Source organism: Apium graveolens, chromosome 6, assembly GCF_009905375.1.
Source record: "Apium graveolens cultivar Ventura chromosome 6, ASM990537v1, whole genome shotgun sequence".
In the NCBI taxonomy this organism is placed as follows: domain Eukaryota; kingdom Viridiplantae; phylum Streptophyta; class Magnoliopsida; order Apiales; family Apiaceae; genus Apium; species Apium graveolens.
The window spans coordinates 37,238,180-37,259,803 of NC_133652.1; the positions used below are offsets into that span (position 1 = coordinate 37,238,180).

General features: G+C 33.6%; 3 protein-coding genes across 13 annotated transcripts; all 3 read left to right on the top strand.

The window, feature by feature from the left end:
* The first annotated feature begins 577 nt into the window (after positions 1-577).
* LOC141664286 (pentatricopeptide repeat-containing protein At4g21170-like) lies at positions 578-6,205 on the top strand. Of its 10 annotated transcripts, none has more exons than XR_012551947.1 (4): positions 578-2,153; positions 3,366-3,494; positions 3,572-3,725; positions 5,943-6,205. XR_012551947.1 is itself a non-coding variant. In XM_074470209.1 (4 exons), exons 1-3 carry the CDS (start codon positions 674-676, stop codon positions 3,652-3,654), a joined length of 1,692 nt encoding a protein of 563 aa, XP_074326310.1. In that variant the 5' UTR covers positions 578-673; the 3' UTR covers positions 3,655-3,703; positions 5,943-6,205. The 10 variants fall into 10 exon arrangements, 2 of the variants coding, with proteins under 2 accessions (XP_074326310.1, XP_074326311.1); XM_074470209.1 differs by having other exon boundaries at positions 3,572-3,703; XR_012551942.1 differs by having other exon boundaries at positions 578-3,494; positions 3,572-3,805.
* Positions 5,074-14,549, top strand: LOC141664911 (nuclear transport factor 2A-like). Its single transcript, XM_074470870.1, has 3 exons — positions 5,074-5,376; positions 12,493-12,621; positions 14,493-14,549. The coding sequence occupies exons 1-3, from the start codon at positions 5,074-5,076 to the stop codon at positions 14,547-14,549; spliced, it is 489 nt and encodes a 162-aa protein (XP_074326971.1).
* Positions 13,706-17,859, top strand: LOC141668920 (CRIB domain-containing protein RIC10-like). Of its 2 annotated transcripts, none has more exons than XM_074475983.1 (5): positions 13,706-13,892; positions 15,621-15,778; positions 15,897-16,000; positions 16,243-16,327; positions 17,364-17,859. In XM_074475983.1, the coding sequence occupies exons 2-5, from the start codon at positions 15,721-15,723 to the stop codon at positions 17,537-17,539; spliced, it is 423 nt and encodes a 140-aa protein (XP_074332084.1). In that variant the 5' UTR covers positions 13,706-13,892; positions 15,621-15,720; the 3' UTR covers positions 17,540-17,859. The 2 variants fall into 2 exon arrangements, with proteins under 2 accessions (XP_074332084.1, XP_074332083.1); XM_074475982.1 differs by lacking the exon at positions 13,706-13,892 and adding an exon at positions 15,039-15,388.
* Positions 17,860-21,624: the final 3,765 nt, after the last annotated feature.

Here is a 21,624-nt window from a genome sequence, read left to right on the forward strand (position 1 = left end):
CTGAACTCGGATGGAGTTTCAGAATTAGTCGCAGAAATTGAGGTCACTTGTTGCAAATTTAACTCAAAGTGATTATCAATAACTTAATTTGATTATTTTATTAAAATTCGAGATATAAATTACTTAAAATTGAAAAATAATAACATAGATAAGTAGACTTTGTTATAATCTTCAACATATTAGTAAAATTTGTTATTTGAATCATGATTAAATCTCATATGATTCTTTATATTTTTTTAGATTTTGAAAAATACAAGTAAGATTTCAATATAATTTCTTGAACCAAATATCAGGTTTTACTAAATATATTTAAGCCCAAACGAGTTTTACTCACCTAATCATTTTTCAATTTTATGTAATTTTAGTTTCCGATTTTAACTAAATTATTAAATTAAGATAAATAATGATCTTCGAGCCAAATCTACAATGAAACCTGTACAAATTTTTTATTCGGATGGAGTCTCGTTTTCTTTTCGCTTTGACGTTGCCGCGGCCGCCCATTTATCATGAGAATTATTTTCCGGAAATTTAATTATATATTCTCGTAATTTGGATATCAAATGACTTGTGTGGAAGTGGAATGCTAACTTAGCAATGGTGAGACCGAGACACTACTAGCAGTTGAACTTAGCAATGGTGAGACTGAGACAGTACTAGCAGTTGATCACGTAAAATGTTTCTTCTCAGACCAAACCTCTACTTTAAATCATTACACTTTTCATCCTTAACAACACCAACCACAAAACCATCTTCAAACTGGAGAACACAAATCAAACAAACCCACCTCGTTTCTCAAATCTCCTCTATTCTCTTACAAAGAACCAACTGGCCCCACCTTCTCATTTCCTTAAATCTTTCCACAAAACTGACCCCACATCTCTTCCTTCAAATCCTCCACAAAACCCAATCAAACCCACAAGTCTCCCTCTATTTCTTTAATTGGGCCAAGAATAATCTAGGGTTTCAAGCTGATTTAAGAGTTGAATGCAAATTAGCCCAGACATTGATTCGGTTCGGGTTGTCTCAACCCGCAAGACCCATTTTGGATTCATTAATTCAAGCTCACCCACCTACTCAAATTGTGGATTCATTGGTTGTATCATGTACAGGTACTGATTGTCACTCTGTTGTGCTTAGTTCTGTTGTTGATTGTTATTCGAAAAATGGGTTGTTTTTAGAAGCCTTAGAAGTTTTGCGAAAAGTTAAAGATTTTGGGTATGTTGTTTCGGATTATAGTTGTAATGGGTTGCTCAATTTGTTACAAGAAAGTAATGAGATTGGATTGTTTTGGTGTTTTTATGCCTCTATGTTGCGTAATGGGGTTTTAGTTAGTCAGTTTACGTGGTCTGTAGTTGCGCGGTGTCTGTCGAAGGATGGGAATTTTGAGAAAATTGGACAAGTTATCGATATGGGTGTTTGTAATTCTTTGATGTATAATTTGGTAATAGAAGGTTATAGTAGACGTGGGGATTTTGGAGCTTCTAGTCATCGCCTTAGTGAGATGGTTGATAAAAAACTTGAGCCAGGTTTTGGTACATACAGCTCAATTCTTGATGGGGCTTGTCAACATAAATATGTTGAGATGATTGAAGTTATAATAGATTCTATGGTGAAAAATGGATACATTCCAAAACTTCCTCTATCGGAATATGATTCTGTAATTCAGAAACTTTCTAATGCGGGGAAAACATATGCAGCAGAGTTGTTTTTCGATAGAGCTTCTGATGAAAAGGTTAAGTTAAATGATGTTACATATGAGTGCATGTTAAGGGCATTTTCCAGAGAAGGCAGAGTTAAGGACGCTATTATGATACATGACAAGATGTTGGAAAGGGGGACTGTTGCAAATTGTAGCTGTTATACGTTATTTTTGAATGTTCTTTGCAAGGAAGATCCAACGGAGAAAATTAGTGAACTTTTGAAAGACATCATTGAAAGAGGTTTTTTCCCTAGTTTATCAGAACTGTCTAAATACATCATTTCTCAATGTAAAAATCGACGATGGAGAGAAGCAGAGGACCTTTTAACTAGAATTTTGGAAAAAGGATACGTGCCAGATCCGTTTTGTTCTTCCTCTTTGATTAAGCATTATTGCTCTAGCAGACAGATTGATTCAGCTATTGATTTACATCATAGGTTGGAACATTTAAAAGGTACCTTGGATACAAATGCATATAATGTCCTTGTTAGGGTGCTCTTGAAAGAAATGAGAGTTGAAGAAGCACTTAAAATATTTGATTACATGAGAACTCATAATTTGCTGAATGGGGAGAGTTTTTCTACTATGATTAGTGGACTCTGCCTTGAAAATAACTTGAAAAAAGCCATGAAACTTCACGACGAAATGTTGAAGATGGGACTCAAACCTGATTTGAAAAATTACAAGCGTTTGATATCTAGTTTCAGATAGATGAATGTCAATTATTTTTGCAATTTACCCAAGTCTCTGGAGTCATCATTCTAAATATTTAAGACTTCAATGCCTCTGATGGTCAGAGTTTTGCAGTGGTACTGGCGTTACTTTCTTTCCCGTAGCACATATAATGAGAGGTCCATTTTTTAACCCTTGTCTCTATAGAATCTCCAAATATTGACCACCCGCATTCAAAATTTCACATCTCATTCATTTGTATTGGAATTTTGAAAAAGTTGGTCTTACTTGCGGTATTGTACAGTAAACTTCTCTGCAGTTTATTGTTAGAATAGTGGAACATTTTCACTTTGCAAGTTTAGTTGCGTCATGCGTGACATCTTTTTGAGCAACCAAGTGTTAAGTCGATGTTTATTGCTGTAGCTAAACTTCTGGACTAGGTGATCAATGATTTTTCCAAGCAGATTATCGAATACCCGTCCTATATATATGTTGATGACTTGATGTTTTAGTAACTGGTAAAAACTTCTTGTCACCCCCAACTGTGTCAGAAGAGCAGGCCTTGTTTGGTTATTAGGGGCAGTGTTTCTGTATTTTCTTAGTGTTTCCGGGGAAGTGAATAATCATAATTAGGAAAATGCCTATGTTTGCGTGATGTTAGTGCCATAATTATTCAATCTCAAATTGGATAGAGCTTAATTTGCTGTAAGCTTTTGCGAGCCTGTGACCATAATATGAAAAAGTTGTACATGACATCTTGTCAATATATTTGGGCAGTTTTATTTATTTATTTTCATCTTTTGGAAGGCAGGAAAGGTTTTTTCCCTACTTAGTACTACACACACATTTCTCCATTAAGACCTGAATTCTTAACCTTCCAAAGGTGTGATATTGCTGGAGTGCTTCCCCTTTAGTTAGGCAGAGTATTTGATTCTATTTTACAGGCAAATTTAGTTGTTTCCTGTATTACTCATTTTATTTTGCCTGTTGCCAGTACTATGTTCAGATTTGTTCAGATCTTATATGCCAAGTCAATCATATTTGGAAATGACGTGCATCAGAAATCTGAACATCAAATTGAAGATTGTAAAATTTATGGGCTTGTTTCTATCCTTGTCACGAGGTCAATGTTGTATTTTTATTCTTTTATTTGTAGGAGTTGTTTGTGCCCTGAAATGCAATCTTTGGTCTTATCTACAGAGCACAGTTGTACACAAGGCAACAGCTATGGTAATATCTTATCGAAGACATTAAATTACCTTGGGGGGCCTATAGATTGTTGATGGAAGGACGATTGGAAATAAGCAATGGAAATAAAAGGAAATGCTACTGGTAACGATCTGGAATCCTTGGGGTATGAGTTACTTGGTTAATGAGAATGAGTTTCTCATTTCAACCATTTAAATCTGTTAACCCAACACTAACAAAATAAAAGTAAGATTTTGATTTTTGTTATCTATCTGGGTTGTAATACCATATACCAAACGCCCCTCAATCGCTTGCGCAGGTAATATAATTCTATTCATCGTGCTTTGCATAAATGTAATTGGCAATATAAACACAACAGACAAGTATAGCTCAGTTTAAAACGATTGAGGAATCTATCTTAGTGGTTGTAGACTTGTAGTGCTTGCAATTTTGTTGTTGTGTATATGCTTCAAGTGCTAAAAGGATGTAGATAATGAATTAAATATTCATCCAATCGTTGTTAGTATTATTTCCCATTCGTACTTTGTCTATCAAATTCTAATAGTAGAGATTTATGAACTTCGTAGGTTCTGTATATTTGCAGCTAATTACTGAAGTTCTAGGCACGGTAGATTAATGCTGTTCTGGGTTGTAAACAATAGGTTTTCTTTTTAGATGATAGTTGCAGCTAATTACTGAAGTTCTAGGCACCGTAGATTTATGTCTTTTTAGATGATAGTTGCAGCTAATTACTGAAGTTCTAGGCACTGTAGATTTATGTCGTTCTGGGTTGTAAACAAAGTACTGTTAGGCTGAAATCTTTTTTCTTTGTTGCTGAGTGTAGCTTCTTCTTTTCCCTTGTGTAAGTGCAACTGAAGGCATTGAACTTGATCATTTAAAACCCCAAATGTGGTTTATCTTCGATTTTACCTAGATAATTATGTCAGCTGGGAGTGCAATTGATCAGGGAGAGAGATACAGAAAGGCTTTGTTTGTACGGCTACATGCAACTTTGAACTGCTTTGCTTTTTTAGTAATTACTTGTGCAGTAGAGTTCTAGGTCCAATTAGAGGTTGCTTCCTTTGTAAATGACTAGAAAGATTGGTTTATTACTGGACCAAGTTTTTTGATATTACTGACAACAGAGCCAAAACTTTTGCTTTTTCCTGACTCAAAATCTTTATTCTTCTAGACAGATACATACTGTATTTGTTAAACGCTTGAGGTTGTTTACAGAAAAATAAAAGTGCTTTTGATGACCGAAAGCGTTTGTAGATGTGGTTCAATCCATGCAGCATGCCTGCGTAGTTATGCAGCAAAAGAAGATTCCCTTGCATATATTCTAATCATCTTTCTCCTTTTCTTGCTCCTTGTTCTATGACTTCAACTTGTATATATACACTTTCTTTTACAACAATTCCCACTTCTCCTACTGCCGTGCTAGATCAGGAAGAGATTTTACTTGCACACGAATTATACACACACATTGTAGGGGGAGGAGGGGTAAGGGAGAGATGGAAGAACACGTTGAAACAGTAGGGAAGGCCTTTGTGGATCACTACTACCATCTATTTGACAATGATAGGCCCTCTCTATCTTCCCTATACCAACCTATGTCCATGCTGAGTTTTGAAGGTCAGAGATTAGAGGGGATTGACAATATATGTAACAAGATTAATCAGTTGTCGATCGGCCAATGCCGCCACGCAATTAGCACCATTGATACTCAGCCTTCCTCTTTTCCGGGAGGCATCATGGTCTTTGTTAGTGGCAGCCTAATATTGCCGGGACAAGACCACCCCCTACGATTTAGTCAGGTATTTTTCATCTCCCGCACTCAAAATGAGTTGACATGCTCTGTAAATAGGGTGACGTTAGAAGTTAAAGAGTAGCTTTGAGTAAAGACTAAAATAATAGAAAATGAAAATTGGATTGGTTTTTACATATTTTTTCCAGAATTAGTGGAAATTGGGTATGGGATGGAAAAAAGTAAAACATCTAAGAATATGCATTAATTGTAAAACATTACTTGTGTTTCGACCGCAAGGGTGCGTATGGGATGAAGAAAAGTAGAACTTTTAAGAATATGTATGAATAGTAAAACATTACTCTCTTTTTTCTCTGTAATATATTTTAATTATTTTCCATGGAGGTGGTAAAGTGGACCAGTTCTGCAGAAATGCTACATACTCTACTTCTAAATTATGTTAAAGAGGACCAGCACTATCTGATGCCTTTTTTATATGCAGTTGGTTTACCCCATAGCTTTTACTTGATTGAAATTTGGAAGTCTATACATTGTATATATTTTCTTTGATTTTGGTAATTATTTAAAATTGCTTATTTTCGGATGTCCAATGATTGTAAAAAAATTATGATGCAGATGTTTCACTTGATCCCAGCTGCGGAAGAGAAATTTTTCATCCAAAATGACATATTTCGCCTTAATTATGGATAGACCAGGTTTGCCACTTCAAATAAAGGCTTTATGGAGAGGAGAAATTGATTGATGTTCTTCATTAATATGCTAGTATAAAATAATTTCTTAAGAATGTTGAGGAAATCGGTATAAAAATTATTAGAGGTACCAAATTGGTACTACAATTATATACTGTATCACTCAATACTTTGTTATTTCCATTGTTACTGTTAGGTTGTACAAGCCAGCCAAGGTTGACTCCTGAGCTGATTGATCATTTCTTAAATAAACTTGCACAACATAAACAAATTTAGACAGGGTACTCTTTTTGTTAGCATAGTGGTAAAATGAAGAAAAAGGTGTTACCTAATCCAAGAGAAAAGTGACTTTGCACATCAATCAATATTATAGTTTGCAGATTGATTACTACTAATGATTGTCTTTCAATATTTGTTCCCAAAAAAACTAATTGGGGTGATACCTGATAGGCTGATGATAACCTCCTGTTTTGTTATGCATTTCCTCAATAAACACAATCTAAATGTTCCGTGCATTTATAGTTATAATCATACTATTCGCAACAGTCTCATGATAGTACTGGCAATTGGCAAAGTATGTTAAAAATATTCAAAGAAAGGGAGCCATACAACACAGTACTCGTCTCGTGGTGTTTGTGTATAATTGTATATTGTATTGTTCCTCCAGGCTCCAGCTAAAAAGTGAGTAGCTAGTATCTATTATTTTTCTTTTCTTTTCATATAAGGAATTGAAAACATTATTATTGTATACTCAGGGAGTCTGGGGAAGTAGGTTCGCAAGTAGTTACGGTTTGAAAAAACTAAACTAAAATACAACCAAAAAGCAAAACCCAGTGCAATATACATGATGAAGATGAAAGTTATTAAGAGAAATGTAGGTATACAAAGGTCTACCAATATACATGAAATGTGTAGTGTATTAAAAGTTAGTATTTCAAGATCTCCAGTAGTGGACAACTTCTAATTCAGGAAATGCAAATCTGATTGTGTGTTGTCTGATGAGCCTCGTAAACTTGATCAAACGTGGAGACAACTATTAAGGACTTTACCTTGAATAATTCTTTTATCATTAGCTGGGACTTGGGAGGCTTGTCAAGGGAATTGCATCATTCAATATTTCGTATTAAAAAATGATACTACATGAATAATATAGATGGGGGACACACTGAATCCTACCTACAAAATCTACGTGCTTGAAAATTATCAGTACGGGTTATGTGATCATTTCAATATGACGTGATGAATTTAATTAATCCAAATGACAGATAAGTTAATTAAGTCATGGTCGATTAAAGTAGAGAGTATTCAACTCGTCATCCTATCCGAATTCCCAACAATGTATATAGCTGTTGCAGAATGTTCCCACCATAAAACACACAAGCATTCTTATTTCTTTATATAAGAATCATATATTTAAATAAATTTTATTCTTGAAATTGTTACAACCACATTTCTAATGGTGCAAAAATGTCTCTCGTCTGTCTTGCAACAAAGAGAATGCGAGGGATTGACCTCATCCATTTTAAGTGTGAAAATCAATTAATTTAGAATAATAAATTTGAGAATACAAGTGCTTAAAATTGTGTATATAAATGTTACCGCCGTTTTTCTCTTGTTTCAGGCGTGTATATATATAACCAAACCTTAATATTTATTGTTCGTCCATTATGCAGAGACCCATACTAAAAGTCTATCTAGCTTTTAGGCTCCACCTAGGCCCATACAGGAAGGTTTATCTGCCTACTCCCCTTTAAGCCCATTCTAGGGTAACCTACGTGCAGGGACTGAACCAGTAATCTAACATGGGGACCAAATTGATAAAAGTATAAAATATACTGGTCTATTTGAGATGCGCCCCTTTCTTTGATTAAATAAAATGAATCAATGATATCGTCAATAAAAATGGTCATATTTACTGATGAGATTTAAATGGAGAGAAGAGATAAAGAGGTGAAATTAGGGATTGTAAATACGTTTCCGTTATGGATTTTTGGGGTTCAAAGCAGGTTTTTGTTTTTGATACTTAATCACTATGTTTTTTTTGTCTTAAATTGTACTATCTTGTGACGCCCTCAATCTCAGGATTAGGAAATTAGGACCCACACACCATTAACTAATATAATAACAGCGGATATAATAAACGTCGATAAACACTAATAAGATCTAAACAGGATTAAGTATGAGACAAGATTACAACTACCAGCCAGAATAAATATATTACAACCCAAAATAATAATAAATCCAAATTTATTCGATTCCAACATGGAACCGACAGATAACTCATTGTATCTTATCCAATTTATACAATCTTTCCAATTCATACGCTTGCTCACACACACATAGTTACCTGCTCTGGCATCGGGAAACCTACAACACGGTAGGGACCGCCAGGAATGTTCTGGCGAGCAGTGCGCCTAAGTCTGGCCATCTTCTTTCTTAATTGCCATAATTAGCAGATTATATGAGCAAAGAAGCTCAGCAAGTAACTATATAAACAATTCTATAATGCAGAACAATATTAATATCAACATACGAGGCATTCTACTTTAAATATCTAGGTGGCAGATTTTTGTCTCTGGCTATGAAAGGATTATGAAGAAGGATTTGGGTTTTCAGGAATCAAGGCTCAGGTTAGGGTGAAAACCGACATTCATCTCAAATCATTAGCAGGACTTCAAAGTGTTTCTCAACAGAAGGAAACAATCAATCAAACTTTGAATCTTATCATCAACGTAAAGTGACAGGGTTCACAACATTACAATCAAAATGAAGACTCGGGTTGTTCCACTTCATTTCATTTCATTTTTTAAAGAATAAGGAGCAACTGCTCAAAGTATATAAACATTTTCATATTTATAGAATATAAGAGAACCCTTGATTGGAATATCCATCTTTAAATTATAATACGGGTGATCAGCCCGTACCGACCTCCATCTGGTCGTTATGGTACCTATGACATTATAACCTTATATTAGACTAGCCCCGCTAGCCTCTTATGTGACTGGACTAGTTCCACTAGCCTCTTACGTCTCTATCCAATCCATCAGGAATTCATTTGAAAAACCTTGTATTGGAAAATGGAAAAGTGTTCACTAAATTTATTTTAGCATTACCAAGAATATGAAATCATTCGGACTTATTCAAGTCGAAAATCATTCTTAAATTCAATTCAATATTTTAAGGAAAATGAACAGATCAAGCATAAACAATGATCAATACCAAGGAACTGGATCAAGCGTAAACAGGGATCAATACCAAGGAACCAGATCAAGCGTAAACAGGGATCAATACCAAGGAACCGGATCAAGCGTAAACAGGGATCAATACCAAGGAACCGGATCAAATGATAAACAGGGTTAACTAGTTCCAATTCAAGAGAGTTTCAACAATCAATTCATGATAGGGTTCACAGGTCAATGAAGAATTTAAATTGATCAAGACATTAATAAGGAAGAATGTAAAAGTTCTTGTAGGGTTTACGGTATCATAAGATAACAAAGGAAACAATACGATATTCAGGGTACGAATCAACAGGGTTACTACAAAGGATCGAACAGGGACTAATATCAATTTGTCAAAAAGACAATATCAGGGTTTCTCAGAATCGATAACAGGTATATCACAATTGTAATAAAAATCCTTTATTTAATCATGGCATCAATAGTTTCCTCTCGATAAACAATTCACAAGAGAAGGCAGAGTTACTTGCCTTAAATCGCTTTCCTTCTTTACTGAAACTGAACTACTGTCACCTAAGATTCCTTTCCTTTTCTAGCCTAAATGCCTCTGCTAACCGAATCTACAATCCAAAACAGAATCCCTAATCAGCAAGTTACTCGACACTCGACGTTTCTCAGAACGCCTAACGATTACCCCATATCGCGATAACACTTAACCCGTATACTCATGCATAATCATAGTATACTCACATAACACATAACAAGAATATACTCGATCATGTTCTCATAGTATGCATTACGATATACTCGCATACTCCAAATTTACAATTAATCATCGAATCACATAGTACGACTCAACGATATCACATAACATACTATACCTTAATAATCCAAACCTTACTTATATAACCTTATGTCGAAACGACTCATCCTTTTGTTTTTAATCCCAAATTTCTAATAAAAAACACAGTATACCAAACAAATAACTCGACAATCAAACAACTTATTCCTTTCTTTTTAACTCAAAAATTTGAACCAAATTAATGGAAAGCCAAGAAATCAACATGCAACCACTTATTGTCACCATGCATTCACTTAATCTTACATGCAACTTGATAAATCATATAGCACATATTAGTAATCATCTTGCAAGTTCAAAAGCAAGCATACCATATAGTTCAAATCAAAAACTACCCATTCGAGTTCTTTCCTCCAAAAGCCGAACTTCACTACAATTTAAATTCAATAAATCATTTCATAACGATCATTTTTCACAAAGAATCGAATCAAAAAAGTTATTTGTTCTAATTCTTTCTTAAAAACAAGCATCATTCGGCCCTAATTAACAAGACAACATGCAACTCTTAAATTAACATGCAATGTCAATTTTTATCTTTAAAGCTTATCTTCACTCAATTCTTAACAAGAAAACCCTTTAAACTCTTTTTCTTTTACATGGAATCGAACCAAAATCCTATCATCAACATGCAAGTCCAAAAATTATCTATTAACTAGAAATGATTAACATGCATGCCCAAAAATTAACTATTAACTAATAATGATTGACATGGAAGTTCAAAAATTAAGCATAAACTCAAGTTCAAGTCACAACTCAGCCATTAAAATTATTTAAAAGAAAAACCGAACCAAAAATTGGATTTTTAAACCAAAACCATTTGAAAAACTTAATAAAAAAACAAACCCTTCTTTTTTACTAGCAAAATTCGAACCAACATCTAAACAAAACCATAAAAAACACATAATTTAATGCACTATACTCTCTTAAGATCACACACTAAGAAATTATGTTTTCTTAGATATAACCAAAAGATGTTGATGCAAAAACCTTCTTAAATACTTACATGCAAAGAGTATATAGATAGAGGATTGAAAATGATGAAGATCAATGGCAAGATCTTTAAATTCCAAGTAGGAATTGATGTTGCATGCAAGAGAGAGAGAGAGAGAGAGAGAGAGAGAGAGAGAGAGAGAGAGAGAGAGAGAGAGAGATCGGGTGAGAAAGAGAGAGAGAAAGGCAAAGAAAATTCACGAGAGAAATAGAGAAAAAAAAGAGAAAGAAAGAGTGATCCAAGAGGAATAAGAGAGTGGGGAGGAAGGAAGGAAGAGGAGGAAGGAAGGAAGAGTGGGTATATTTATAAGTGAGTGAAGGGGAAAATGGTCTTTTACCAACTAATTCTAGAAAATTCTTTTCTTTTATTCAAAAACTCAAAAACGAATTTGGATAATACATAACTCCCTCAGAAAAGGTGAAAATGATATGAATAACATTTGTAAAATATATATCTAGAAATTATCTTTTTAACCATATTCTTAAAATAATTTTTGAGCGTACGGTTTATTTTATATGAATTTTACAAGATTACGCTCAAAATTGAAATGTAACCCTATAAAATCATTTTAAAAGACGCCGATCACAAAATAATTTCATCTATCATTTTTAGGAAGTCTCCAGGACTATTTAGAAGATAATAAAGCAAATTTCACGCTTTTTCCATACTCAGATAATTTTATAAAAATATATAAAGGTTCAATAAACTTTATTTAAATCAAATAAATCCCTTAAAATTATTTAAAATTTCCAGATCACATAATCATGCACATTAACAGGAAACAACATAAACTCACATATCACGACTCATTTTGAAATATGCTCAAGCATAAAAATTTCCCCTTTTTATTAATATTTACTTTTCGCGTAACGGGTCGCGTCCTGACTGACGGCCCGACACTAAGCGTTTTTAACTACGCTTCACAATCATACTCTCTATACTAGCTGACACGTCAAACTGGAATATAATATTCATTTAAAAATTTCTATTTAACACATGATTCGTATTCATATGCTTAAACACCTTAATCCCTTTTTAAGACGGGTTCCGTTCAACTTGAAGGCCCGACAACACAGATTAGCCTTTTAGCTGACTCATCAAACTGGAACGAGTTACTTTACGTTCCCAGTTACTATTATACAACGATAACAGTTAATTCACATAATCATTTAACCTTTTATTTTATTCACATAAATTCACAATTACGATACAAAATTATACGTTATCTTAATCACGTCGCGAAATTCCCAGTCGCTGCAATCTACCCCCTTAAAAGGATTCTGTCCTCAGAATCTAGTCTAAACAAATAAATGGGGATACTTCTCTCGCATTTCACTTTCTAATTCCCACGTCGATTCCTCTATCTTAGGATTTCTCCACAATACTCTAACTAGAGGTACAACTTTATTTCTGAGCGTCTTCTCTTTTCGATCTAAAATCTGAACAGGTTGTTCGACGTAAAACAGATCTTGCTGAATTTCTATTGGTTCCAACTCGATCACATGACTGGCATCGACATTATATTTCTTCAGAAGAGAAACGTGAAACACGTTATGAAGATGCTGCATATGCGGAGGTAACGCTAGCTCATATGCCACTTTTCCAACTTGTCTTAGCACTTCGAAAGGTCCAATATACCGAGGACTCAACTTTCCTTTCTTCCCGAATCTGGTTAAACCTTTCCATGGAGATATCTTTAGCAACACTTTATCTCCGGGTTCGAATAGCACATCCTTTCGGCTCTGGTCCGCATATTTCTTTGTCGATCTTGAGCAGCTATCAGCCTTTTGCGAATCACTTCCACTTTCTCTTTCGTTTGTTGCTTTAATTCTGGGCCTAGCAGTTTGCGCTCACCAACTTCATCCCAATAGGTAGGGATCTGTATTTTCTTCCATACAAAGCTTCATAGGGCGGCATGCCAATACTCGCGTGATAACTGTTATTGTAGGAAAACTCAATCAATGGCCCATATCATGCTAACGTGGAGTTAATTTGCAAGCCCAACAAATAGTATCAGAACTTCAGATTGAGTGAAAAGTATGTATCTTATTATTCATAATTGATACATACTTTTCATTAATAAAAAAATATAATAAAATTAATAAAATATGTTGATGAAGATGCTCGAATCTTAAATTTTTAGTAATAGTTTAAAAAACTAATTCCACAATCATCATTTGTAAAATTGAAGCTTTTTTATTTATTTTATTTATTTATTTTTAAATCACCCGATTGATCTTACTTAATCCGATTTTGACCCGCTTTAACTTCACTAAACGTTTAAAAACCCGGTTTAACTTTAATTGAGGCGTTTACATCCTGCTTCCGGTTAATCGGCTGCCTAAACGCCTGCTTAATACATTTTTTACAACACTGATGTGAATAGATCGGGCTGCTATTACTCACACAAATATATATCAAATATTTAATAATACAATAATGGAAAAGTAAATATTGATGTGATTCTCGGAAATATAAAATTTTGAGTCAATTTTAATACTGTTATTGGGTTATCCATTTGCACAGCAGTGTGACATCACAGACTCACAGTGAGTAAAGTGGGAAGAATTATGGATAAACGCGTATGTGGCACAATGCCATGTAACCCCAGTGAAAAAGATTCATGCACATCCATATCTTAATAATGTTGGGTGCAAATCATAGAAAGTTACCATCTCCAGGCCCCTGACCGACACTCCATTCACTAATTATTTACCCAACCTGCTTATTTGCACCCCATTTTCAAACTTGTTGCACTAGCTGCTTTATGTGCTCAATCGCTGGCCGGAAAACTGCATACCAAAACGTCCAACAAGCACTCCACTTCCACCGCAACCATTGCAACAGGTTCTTTTTCTCTCTTTCTTTATATTTTTTGCCAGATTAACCATTTTTTTTTATCGTACAATATCTCGTCACATTGTCAGTCACAGGGTTTCCATGGAACACGGATTCTTTATAAATAGGAGCCTAAATCATTTTAAGAAGAAAATGATTATAATGCTAATAAGTTTCTTTAAAAATTCTCGCCAATTTTCTATTTTTCAATATTTGAAGGTTGACTGAAATTTCAACGCAGATTTCTCCTCCCGGTTCTTCCCTTGTTCATCTTATACATATTACAATGGCATGATATTTTTTGAATTTTATTGTGACAAGTTACAACTAATAAAGACTACTACAACATTGAAGAGGCTGATATGGACAGTCCCGAATATAATCTGGTAAAAGATACTGATTATTGCCAGTAATAAATTCAAACTGCACCAGGTATTAATTGAAAAAATTGCAGAATTCAAACGGTACTCTGTATTAACTGAAAAACTTCTACTATCAACTTCTATAGTTCTACTGTTAATCATTGTCAAATTAGGAGTAGTATAAACTATCCAATTGCGGTAGTAACCACAAAATTTATCTTAAGTACTGTTCATATAATACGAACAGGAGCTTTCTGATCTGAACATATGCAAGTCAACTTTGAAGAAAGGAGACCACTCTTAAATATTGATACTCACATTTTCCTTTAGGATGATTATAAAATAAATTATGATAGCCTTTTAGGCACACCATAAGTTTTAGTAGGACACAATAGTCAGAAACAGATAAACATCTGTAAAAAGGCTGTAATCCCAAATTAAACTCTCCTAACAACCTCACCAACCCATTTATCCTGTATAGAGGATTAGCTGATCTAAATTTATCGGGGACTGTTTATGGGAATATGATTGTTGTAGCATAAAGTATTGCAGTATCATTCTACGGTACGCCTACAATTGAATTTGGGTTTATTTTGTGAACACGGGAAGCCTATATCGTAGACGAATATTAATATATTTTATGATGTTAACAATTGTTTGCCCTAAATCATCTCTTAAATTTATTTATGCAAATAATCGAATATTTTAAATAATGTAGTATGATAAAGCAAACTGTATTTCTTGCAACAAATACTATAGTATATAGAGTACTGGTGTATCTAAATTCTAAATGATTCATTTGTCCCATGTTCTTCAAAACCTGCCCTCATCTTACTCCTAAGAGTTTTTAGTGGTTGTCCACCTTTTAGCTTCTTCTCAAAATCCTCATCTTCATCCTCCTCAACTACACACACACACACTTTTCAAACCACACTCCATAGCTCTCCATTCTTCTGTTTTCATATCTTCTTGTACAAAACGAGGTTTCAAAAAGATTGAATCTTTTGTCAGTCCATCCACAACCCATTTTGATATTCCACTCTCTTGCATGCATGTTTTGTAAATACATGTATACCGAGAAATTTATGAAGTTGGGGAATGTGCTTAGAAGGGTTCTGTAAAAACTTCTCTCCTTTTAATAAGGTATTCATGGTTTGTGCAAAATATAGGAGTGTATGAACATAAAAACTTTATTTTCCTGGTGTATGGGAGCATATCCTATATACCAATCTTATTCAACAGACAATCTGTTGCTCAAGCTCATCTTTTCATGTTACAGTACTCCTTTTTTAAAAGGACAACGACTCAGAAGTTAGATAAAAGGTGATGGTATATAAAATAAACATTTGCTAACCAATGCTTGTTTTCTCATCAGGTGTAAAAACATCAAAATACACCTCAAGTTCTCTGTGGTGCTTCTGTTGTAATTGTTTTTAGAGGAAAAGAATTCGACAAAGTTTGTACATATTTTCGCCATGCCAACTTCAATCAGAGGAATTTATAAAGGACTCAAATTTATAACTCAAATCTTCGGTAAAGCTCCTCTCTTTCTTTCTCACAAACTAATTGTCTATGCAATTTATTGGTTTCTTTTTCTTTAGTTTATTTAGCAAGTATTGATAATTTGGAAATAATTAAGAAAATTGTGTAGCTGTGAAGGACAGGGAAATGGAAATGGAAATTGGGTACCCAACAGATGTTAAACATGTTTCACATATTGGGTGGGATGATCAGTCTGGCAATGCACCTAGTTGGGTAAGTACGATTTTCTCCTTTAGATTATTTTTACTTGTGAGGTAACGTATATTCACCGAATTAGCAGTTTCCGTTGTAATAAATACGAAACCTCTTCCTCCGTTGGAGGTCTGAGGGTTCTCTGAGCACAGAAATGTCAAATGTGTGAGTGAGTAGGGGCAGGGGAATCCGTTACAATCCCGCTTGCCTTCTATAGAAAATTCTAACTTTTTTCTTCGTTTTCCCCTTCTTTTTAATTGTAGATGAATGAATTTAAGACAGGACCAGATTTCGCATCCAAGTCCATCGCTAATTCCGGTTCATCTTTCTCGCCATGGTCCTCTCAAGGTACATATTGTAAGAAAAAATATGCAGTTGATATATTAAATTTGATCATGTGCAGTGTCTATAATCAGACAAGGGAAGATGGGAACCTTTTCACGGGTTGGAATGTTGACAGAAAAATGATAATTTGTCATCTAATGGTGTAGATGTAATAAAGCCAACCGTGTAAGTTAGGAGTATTAGTTTTTTTAGATTTTTTGCCTCATGTAGGAGAGCTTGGTTTTTATGTCACGAGACTCTATCAAGAAGAATCCAGAGAACTATAGGTCGAATCTGTTAGGGGTTCATTGCCATACATTATACAACTATATATTATTACTTGGTAGAATCCAATTATCAATTATCATTCATAGGATCAGATACACGGATATAGTATTTATGTTTCTAGGACCAAACTAGGTAAATCATTCAACTCATGATTACGGGTTAGTATTTTGTTCTATATCGTCTATTAGTTATTTATTCCTTTTAGTAGTAATGGATAGTGATGAAATAGTACAAGGGCCAGTATTGTTTGCCCGCACAGATATAGCTGCCACTTAGGTAGTGTGAATGAGATGTCATATTTGAGTGTTGAACTTCAGTGTTGATGTTGATTTTGCAATGATGTAGTTCATATATTGGATCAAGTTTATACCTTGGAGATGCAATCACATACAACTTTTTCTGCATAAAGGAGCCCGTAGGATTTAAGAATCTTGTAAAATCAACTACGTACAATGTATAGACCTTGACTTCGCAGAAATTAATCAAGGAAATTAATTTTACTTCTGCAATTATGTGGCTAAACTTGTCTGTTTGGAAGGATTCACATTGACGCCAAATTCATATTTAGATTACGATTGTCAACTCTGTTAATGTGGAGTTTATCTGTGTGTCAAGTTTGATAGAAAAGCCATAAGTTGAGAATTTTCTAAAGATGATCACCTCTTTGGACTTGTAATGCTTACTACCTTACTTCTATAATGTTAAAACTATCCTATACAGTCTACAAGAAAGTTTAAGCTTCTTTCTTCCTTTTTATGGATTAATGGAACAGATTTTGGAGAAAGGCTGGGCCGACAAACAGCATCTGACATGTTCACCGATATACCACCAACAGACATGCCCAATATTCCAAAGAAGCAGAAGCATAAGAAGCACAAATCAGCTTCCTCCACCAAATCTTCCTCTTCGTCAACACGGTCTTCACGGTTAGCAATGTTAAGAGCATAATTCTCAAAGGGAATTGTTAAAGCTACTTTGAACAAAAAAAGTTGCGATTTTTTTTTACTATAATATACTTGCTAAAAAAGTTTAAGGAATTCTCTTCCTGTACTTGGTCGAAGTGAATGGAGGTTGTTCAAAGCTTATGTATATTTTGCTTGGAATTGCGTTTCTTATGTGCATTTAGCAAGTATAAAGAAGGGAAGGGCATGAATGATGACATAGCTGGAGAGTAGAGAAATGCGGTATATAGCTTTGGAAGATGTTGCTGATCAATTTTATATTTCTTTCAAATTTTGTGGTTTATTTTCATGTGGGGTTTTGAAGGACTGAATTATGTTACGTTGGTATATAATATAAGTGATGGTGTAAAGCTAAGACAATGTGGTTTAAAAGTAACTAAACTCAGGCTTATTTGTTAAATCTGAACACAACTTTCTCAATTTCAGTAATAACTGAACAGTGATGAATAAGATTATTTGATAAAATTATTTAAATTTCTAGATGATAACATTAACCTATTTATTGTTGAGTGATTAATAATATTCAATAATTCTTTTTATTGAAAGTTATTTAAATTAAAATATATAAAATTAAAATATTTGTTTGATAAGTTAAAATTTTATCATTTTGTAATAATTAGGCAATTTTAAAAATTAGACAGTAAATAAGTACGATCACTAATAATCTTAAGATAATACTAAATGTTAAAAATGATTTTTTTAAATATATATATATATATGCTTTTTTTTCAAGAGAGAACCCTCTTAAAGAACCCTTGATTATATTATAGAATTTATCAAATTTATTGCTAATGTAGAATAATAATTATATATTTAAATATAATAAAAAGTTTAACAATCGAAATTTGAAAAAAAAGCTTGATTTTAAATTTGATTCTATTGTGAAATAATTTTGGATAAGTGTGATTTTATTGTGATTATAATACAAAACCATTTTAAACTATTCCATCAAATTACAATAATTTTTTAAATAAAAAAATTATGAAATTTTATCATAAATTTGGTAATTATATATGATGAAAAATAAAATAAATTATGTATTTATATTTGTTAAATAATGATTTTCTACGGATCTTATATAAAAAGTAACACCCATATATATGCGCTTCAAAGAAAGTTTAAGTATTTTTATATTTTAATTCAAATAATTATATATTTAATTATTTTTGATTCAGTCAGAAGTAATTTAAATTAAACTTTTATTTTCTGAATATAAAACATGAAATTTAAAATTTTACAAACTTCTTTAGTCACAAAACAAATTCCACTACATATGCTAGGGCAAGAAGATTGTATTTTAACAAAAGATGAATACACGTACTAGCTTTTTTTAATGTGTTTGTTATATATTTATTTTGTATTTATATTTGTTTTTGAATTTTATTTAAAACTTTATATAAATTTTTTGTTACACAAATTTTTTCTGGTGTTATGTATTATTTATAAAAACTATCTTCGCTTGTATTTGCTATATATTTTATTGAATACACGATTTTCACTTGTGTTTAATATAAATAGTGTTATTATTTCTTTTCGCTAATTAATTATACATGCAAACGATTATGTGCTATTTGTTTTATTTGTATTATTATCCCAATTTCCATACACATATAAAAATAAAATCAAATCATTTATATTATTGTAACTTTTATATATTTCATATTTAATATAAATAGTACTATTATTTCAATTTCTGAAATTGTTTGTCAACTTTTATATAAATTTTTAGTTGCATTTTTAATTACTTGAAATTTGATTTTGTGCTATTTTTTTGACTTGTATTATTATCCCAATTTCGATACACATATAAAAATAAAGTCATATAATTTGTATTATTGTAACTTTTATGTATTTCAAATGGTGTCCTTCTTTTTCAATTTTTTTAGTTTTATGTTTATATTTATATAAAATATATCTTCCTATTATTTTTCCTTTATAACCAAATATTAAAAAACTCTCTTGACCAAATTATAACTTTTTTCTAATTTGTTAAACTATAATTTTCCGTATAAATTAAAAGCTTATATTATACATATTAGGGTATTAGTTTTGTTTTTTCAAAATAGTGTAACAAACTTATAATCTTCTTAGTAAAGATGTACGTAGTGAGTCTTTATTAGATATTAGATAATTTTAGTTGTTTAGTTAAAAAGTCATATAATTTATATTGTTGTAACTTTTATGTATTTCAAATGGTATCCTTTTTTTCAATTTTTTTAGTTTTAATAAAAAATCGTTCTTTGTTTATATTTATATAAAATATAACTTCCTATTATTTTTCCTTTATAAATAAATATTAAAAAAAACCCTCTTGATCAAATTATAACTTTTTTCTAATTTGTTAAACTATAATTTTCTGTATATATTAATAGCCTACGTTATACATAGGGTATTAGTTTTGTTTTTTCGAAAAAATGTTAACAAACTTATAAAAATCTTCTTGTTAGTAAAGATGTACGCACTGAGTCTTAAATAAGTTTAGTTGTTTAGTTAATGAGGGACTGTGACGACCAAACCATCACATATATTAAATAAGTTTAGTTGTTTAGTTAATGAGGGACTGTGACGACCAAATCATCACATACCATACCATATTATCTCCTTTACTCTAATTATATATAAGTGATAGGACATATAGCTCCTGCATGGCCTAACCCCGAACTCCTAAATCTACTCCTAACTCCATACAGCTCCTGAAAGGACTAGTCCCACACTCCTAACTCCACACAGCTCCTGGAAGAACTAGTCCTGCACACTACTAGTCCTGACCGGCCCAGTCCTGCAAGCCCAACCTTGATGAATCCCAGCATGTGAGACACTAGCCCAAGCACATGATGGGACAACTGTCACACATCAATCATGGGAATAATCAGGGCACGTGTCAGAAGATCCCCAGAACATTCCTCGGCCAGTCCCGCACTGACACATGTAAAACATCCGCTCCAGCCAGGTGCCCTTCACTCCCAGAACCAATGGCTACGATTTAAAGGTACCAACCCCAAAACCCTATCCTTGGGCTATAAATAGCCCAAGGTAAGGTTTTTGGGTTAATCACTCTCTCACACTCATATACACACACAACCACCTTCATTCATATCTATCTTCATCTTCCTCAAAAGCGAGTTCTTACTCTCACACCGGAGGCGCCGCGGGGCTCAACCCCTCCTTCTGGTGTTGTTTTGTAAGAACCCCACCATAGCTACACCTCCACAGCGGCGAATGATCCAGGCACCTGAAACGCCGCGGGGCTCAAACCCCCTACCGGTGTTATTTTGTGCCCTTGGATTCACCTTCATCAGCAAACTCTTGAAAGAGTCCTTTTATTCATCTTGTAAGAACCCAAGCAACTAACCTCTTCCATAAGCATGAATGTTGTTTATTTAAGCCACATTTGGGTGTGCTCGTTATTTTAGGCCACATTTGTGTGAGCCATGTTTTGTTGATTTAAGTCGCGTTTGTGTGAGATATTGTTAGTTTTAATCGTTTTTGCTCTATCTTGAATATTGCATTTGTGTTCTCCTAAATTATTGAGTAGTCACAGGAGATTGTTTAAACTAGTCCCAAGAAGCTATATGTTGGTGTTTGTTGTTATTCTGGGTAGTTTTTGTAATTTTCAAAAAACAACCTTAGATCGATACTTTGTGTAGCATATTGTTTTTAGTTGTTGTTGGTATTGTTGAGAAATGGTAAGACCAGGAAATCATACTTCTGGGAGACCATCTGTCAGCACTCAGGTCCAGGAGCCGGACCACTCCCAGGCCCATGATGCGGGAACCGAAGTGTTCCAGGAGAAACCACTGCACACTCCCGTAGTGGAGAGAATCGTAAACACCAGGGACACCAGAAGCCTTATTGAGCTTAACCAATACAAATACACCAATGTCCCAGTGGCCGCAGAGCACATGGCCAACCTTACGAGTGATGAACTAGCAGAAGCAATCAGGCTCTACAGGAAGGAGCAAACCCGGCTCCTGGAAGAAGCCAAACTTGAGGAGGAACCGGAGGAGTCCGGGGACTCCCAACAATTTAAAAGATCAGTGTTTGACCGAATTGGAGCCAAGGGGAAGAAAA

What these genes read in the sequence shown, in the direction of transcription:
- LOC141664286 (XM_074470209.1), top strand. Translation starts at nt 674, where the DNA reads ATGTTTCTTCTCAGACCAAACCTCTACTTTAAATCATTACACTTTTCA. An exon ending in TAGGTTGGAACATTTAAAAG is followed by an intron (nt 2,154 to 3,365) that starts GTACCTTGGATA and finishes GCCTGTTGCCAG; the next exon opens with TACTATGTTCAGATTTGTTC. An exon ending in GTTTCTATCCTTGTCACGAG is followed by an intron (nt 3,495 to 3,571) that starts GTCAATGTTGTA and finishes TCTTATCTACAG; the next exon opens with AGCACAGTTGTACACAAGGC.
- LOC141668920 (XM_074475983.1), top strand. Translation starts at nt 15,721, where the DNA reads ATGCCAACTTCAATCAGAGGAATTTATAAAGGACTCAAATTTATAACT. An exon ending in CTGGCAATGCACCTAGTTGG is followed by an intron (nt 16,001 to 16,242) that starts GTAAGTACGATT and finishes TTTTAATTGTAG; the next exon opens with ATGAATGAATTTAAGACAGG. An exon ending in CTCGCCATGGTCCTCTCAAG is followed by an intron (nt 16,328 to 17,363) that starts GTACATATTGTA and finishes TTAATGGAACAG; the next exon opens with ATTTTGGAGAAAGGCTGGGC.
- LOC141664911 (XM_074470870.1), top strand. Translation starts at nt 5,074, where the DNA reads ATGGAAGAACACGTTGAAACAGTAGGGAAGGCCTTTGTGGATCACTAC. An exon ending in ACCCCCTACGATTTAGTCAG is followed by an intron (nt 5,377 to 12,492) that starts GTATTTTTCATC and finishes AAATCTGAACAG; the next exon opens with GTTGTTCGACGTAAAACAGA. An exon ending in AAGATGCTGCATATGCGGAG is followed by an intron (nt 12,622 to 14,492) that starts GTAACGCTAGCT and finishes TAATACGAACAG; the next exon opens with GAGCTTTCTGATCTGAACAT.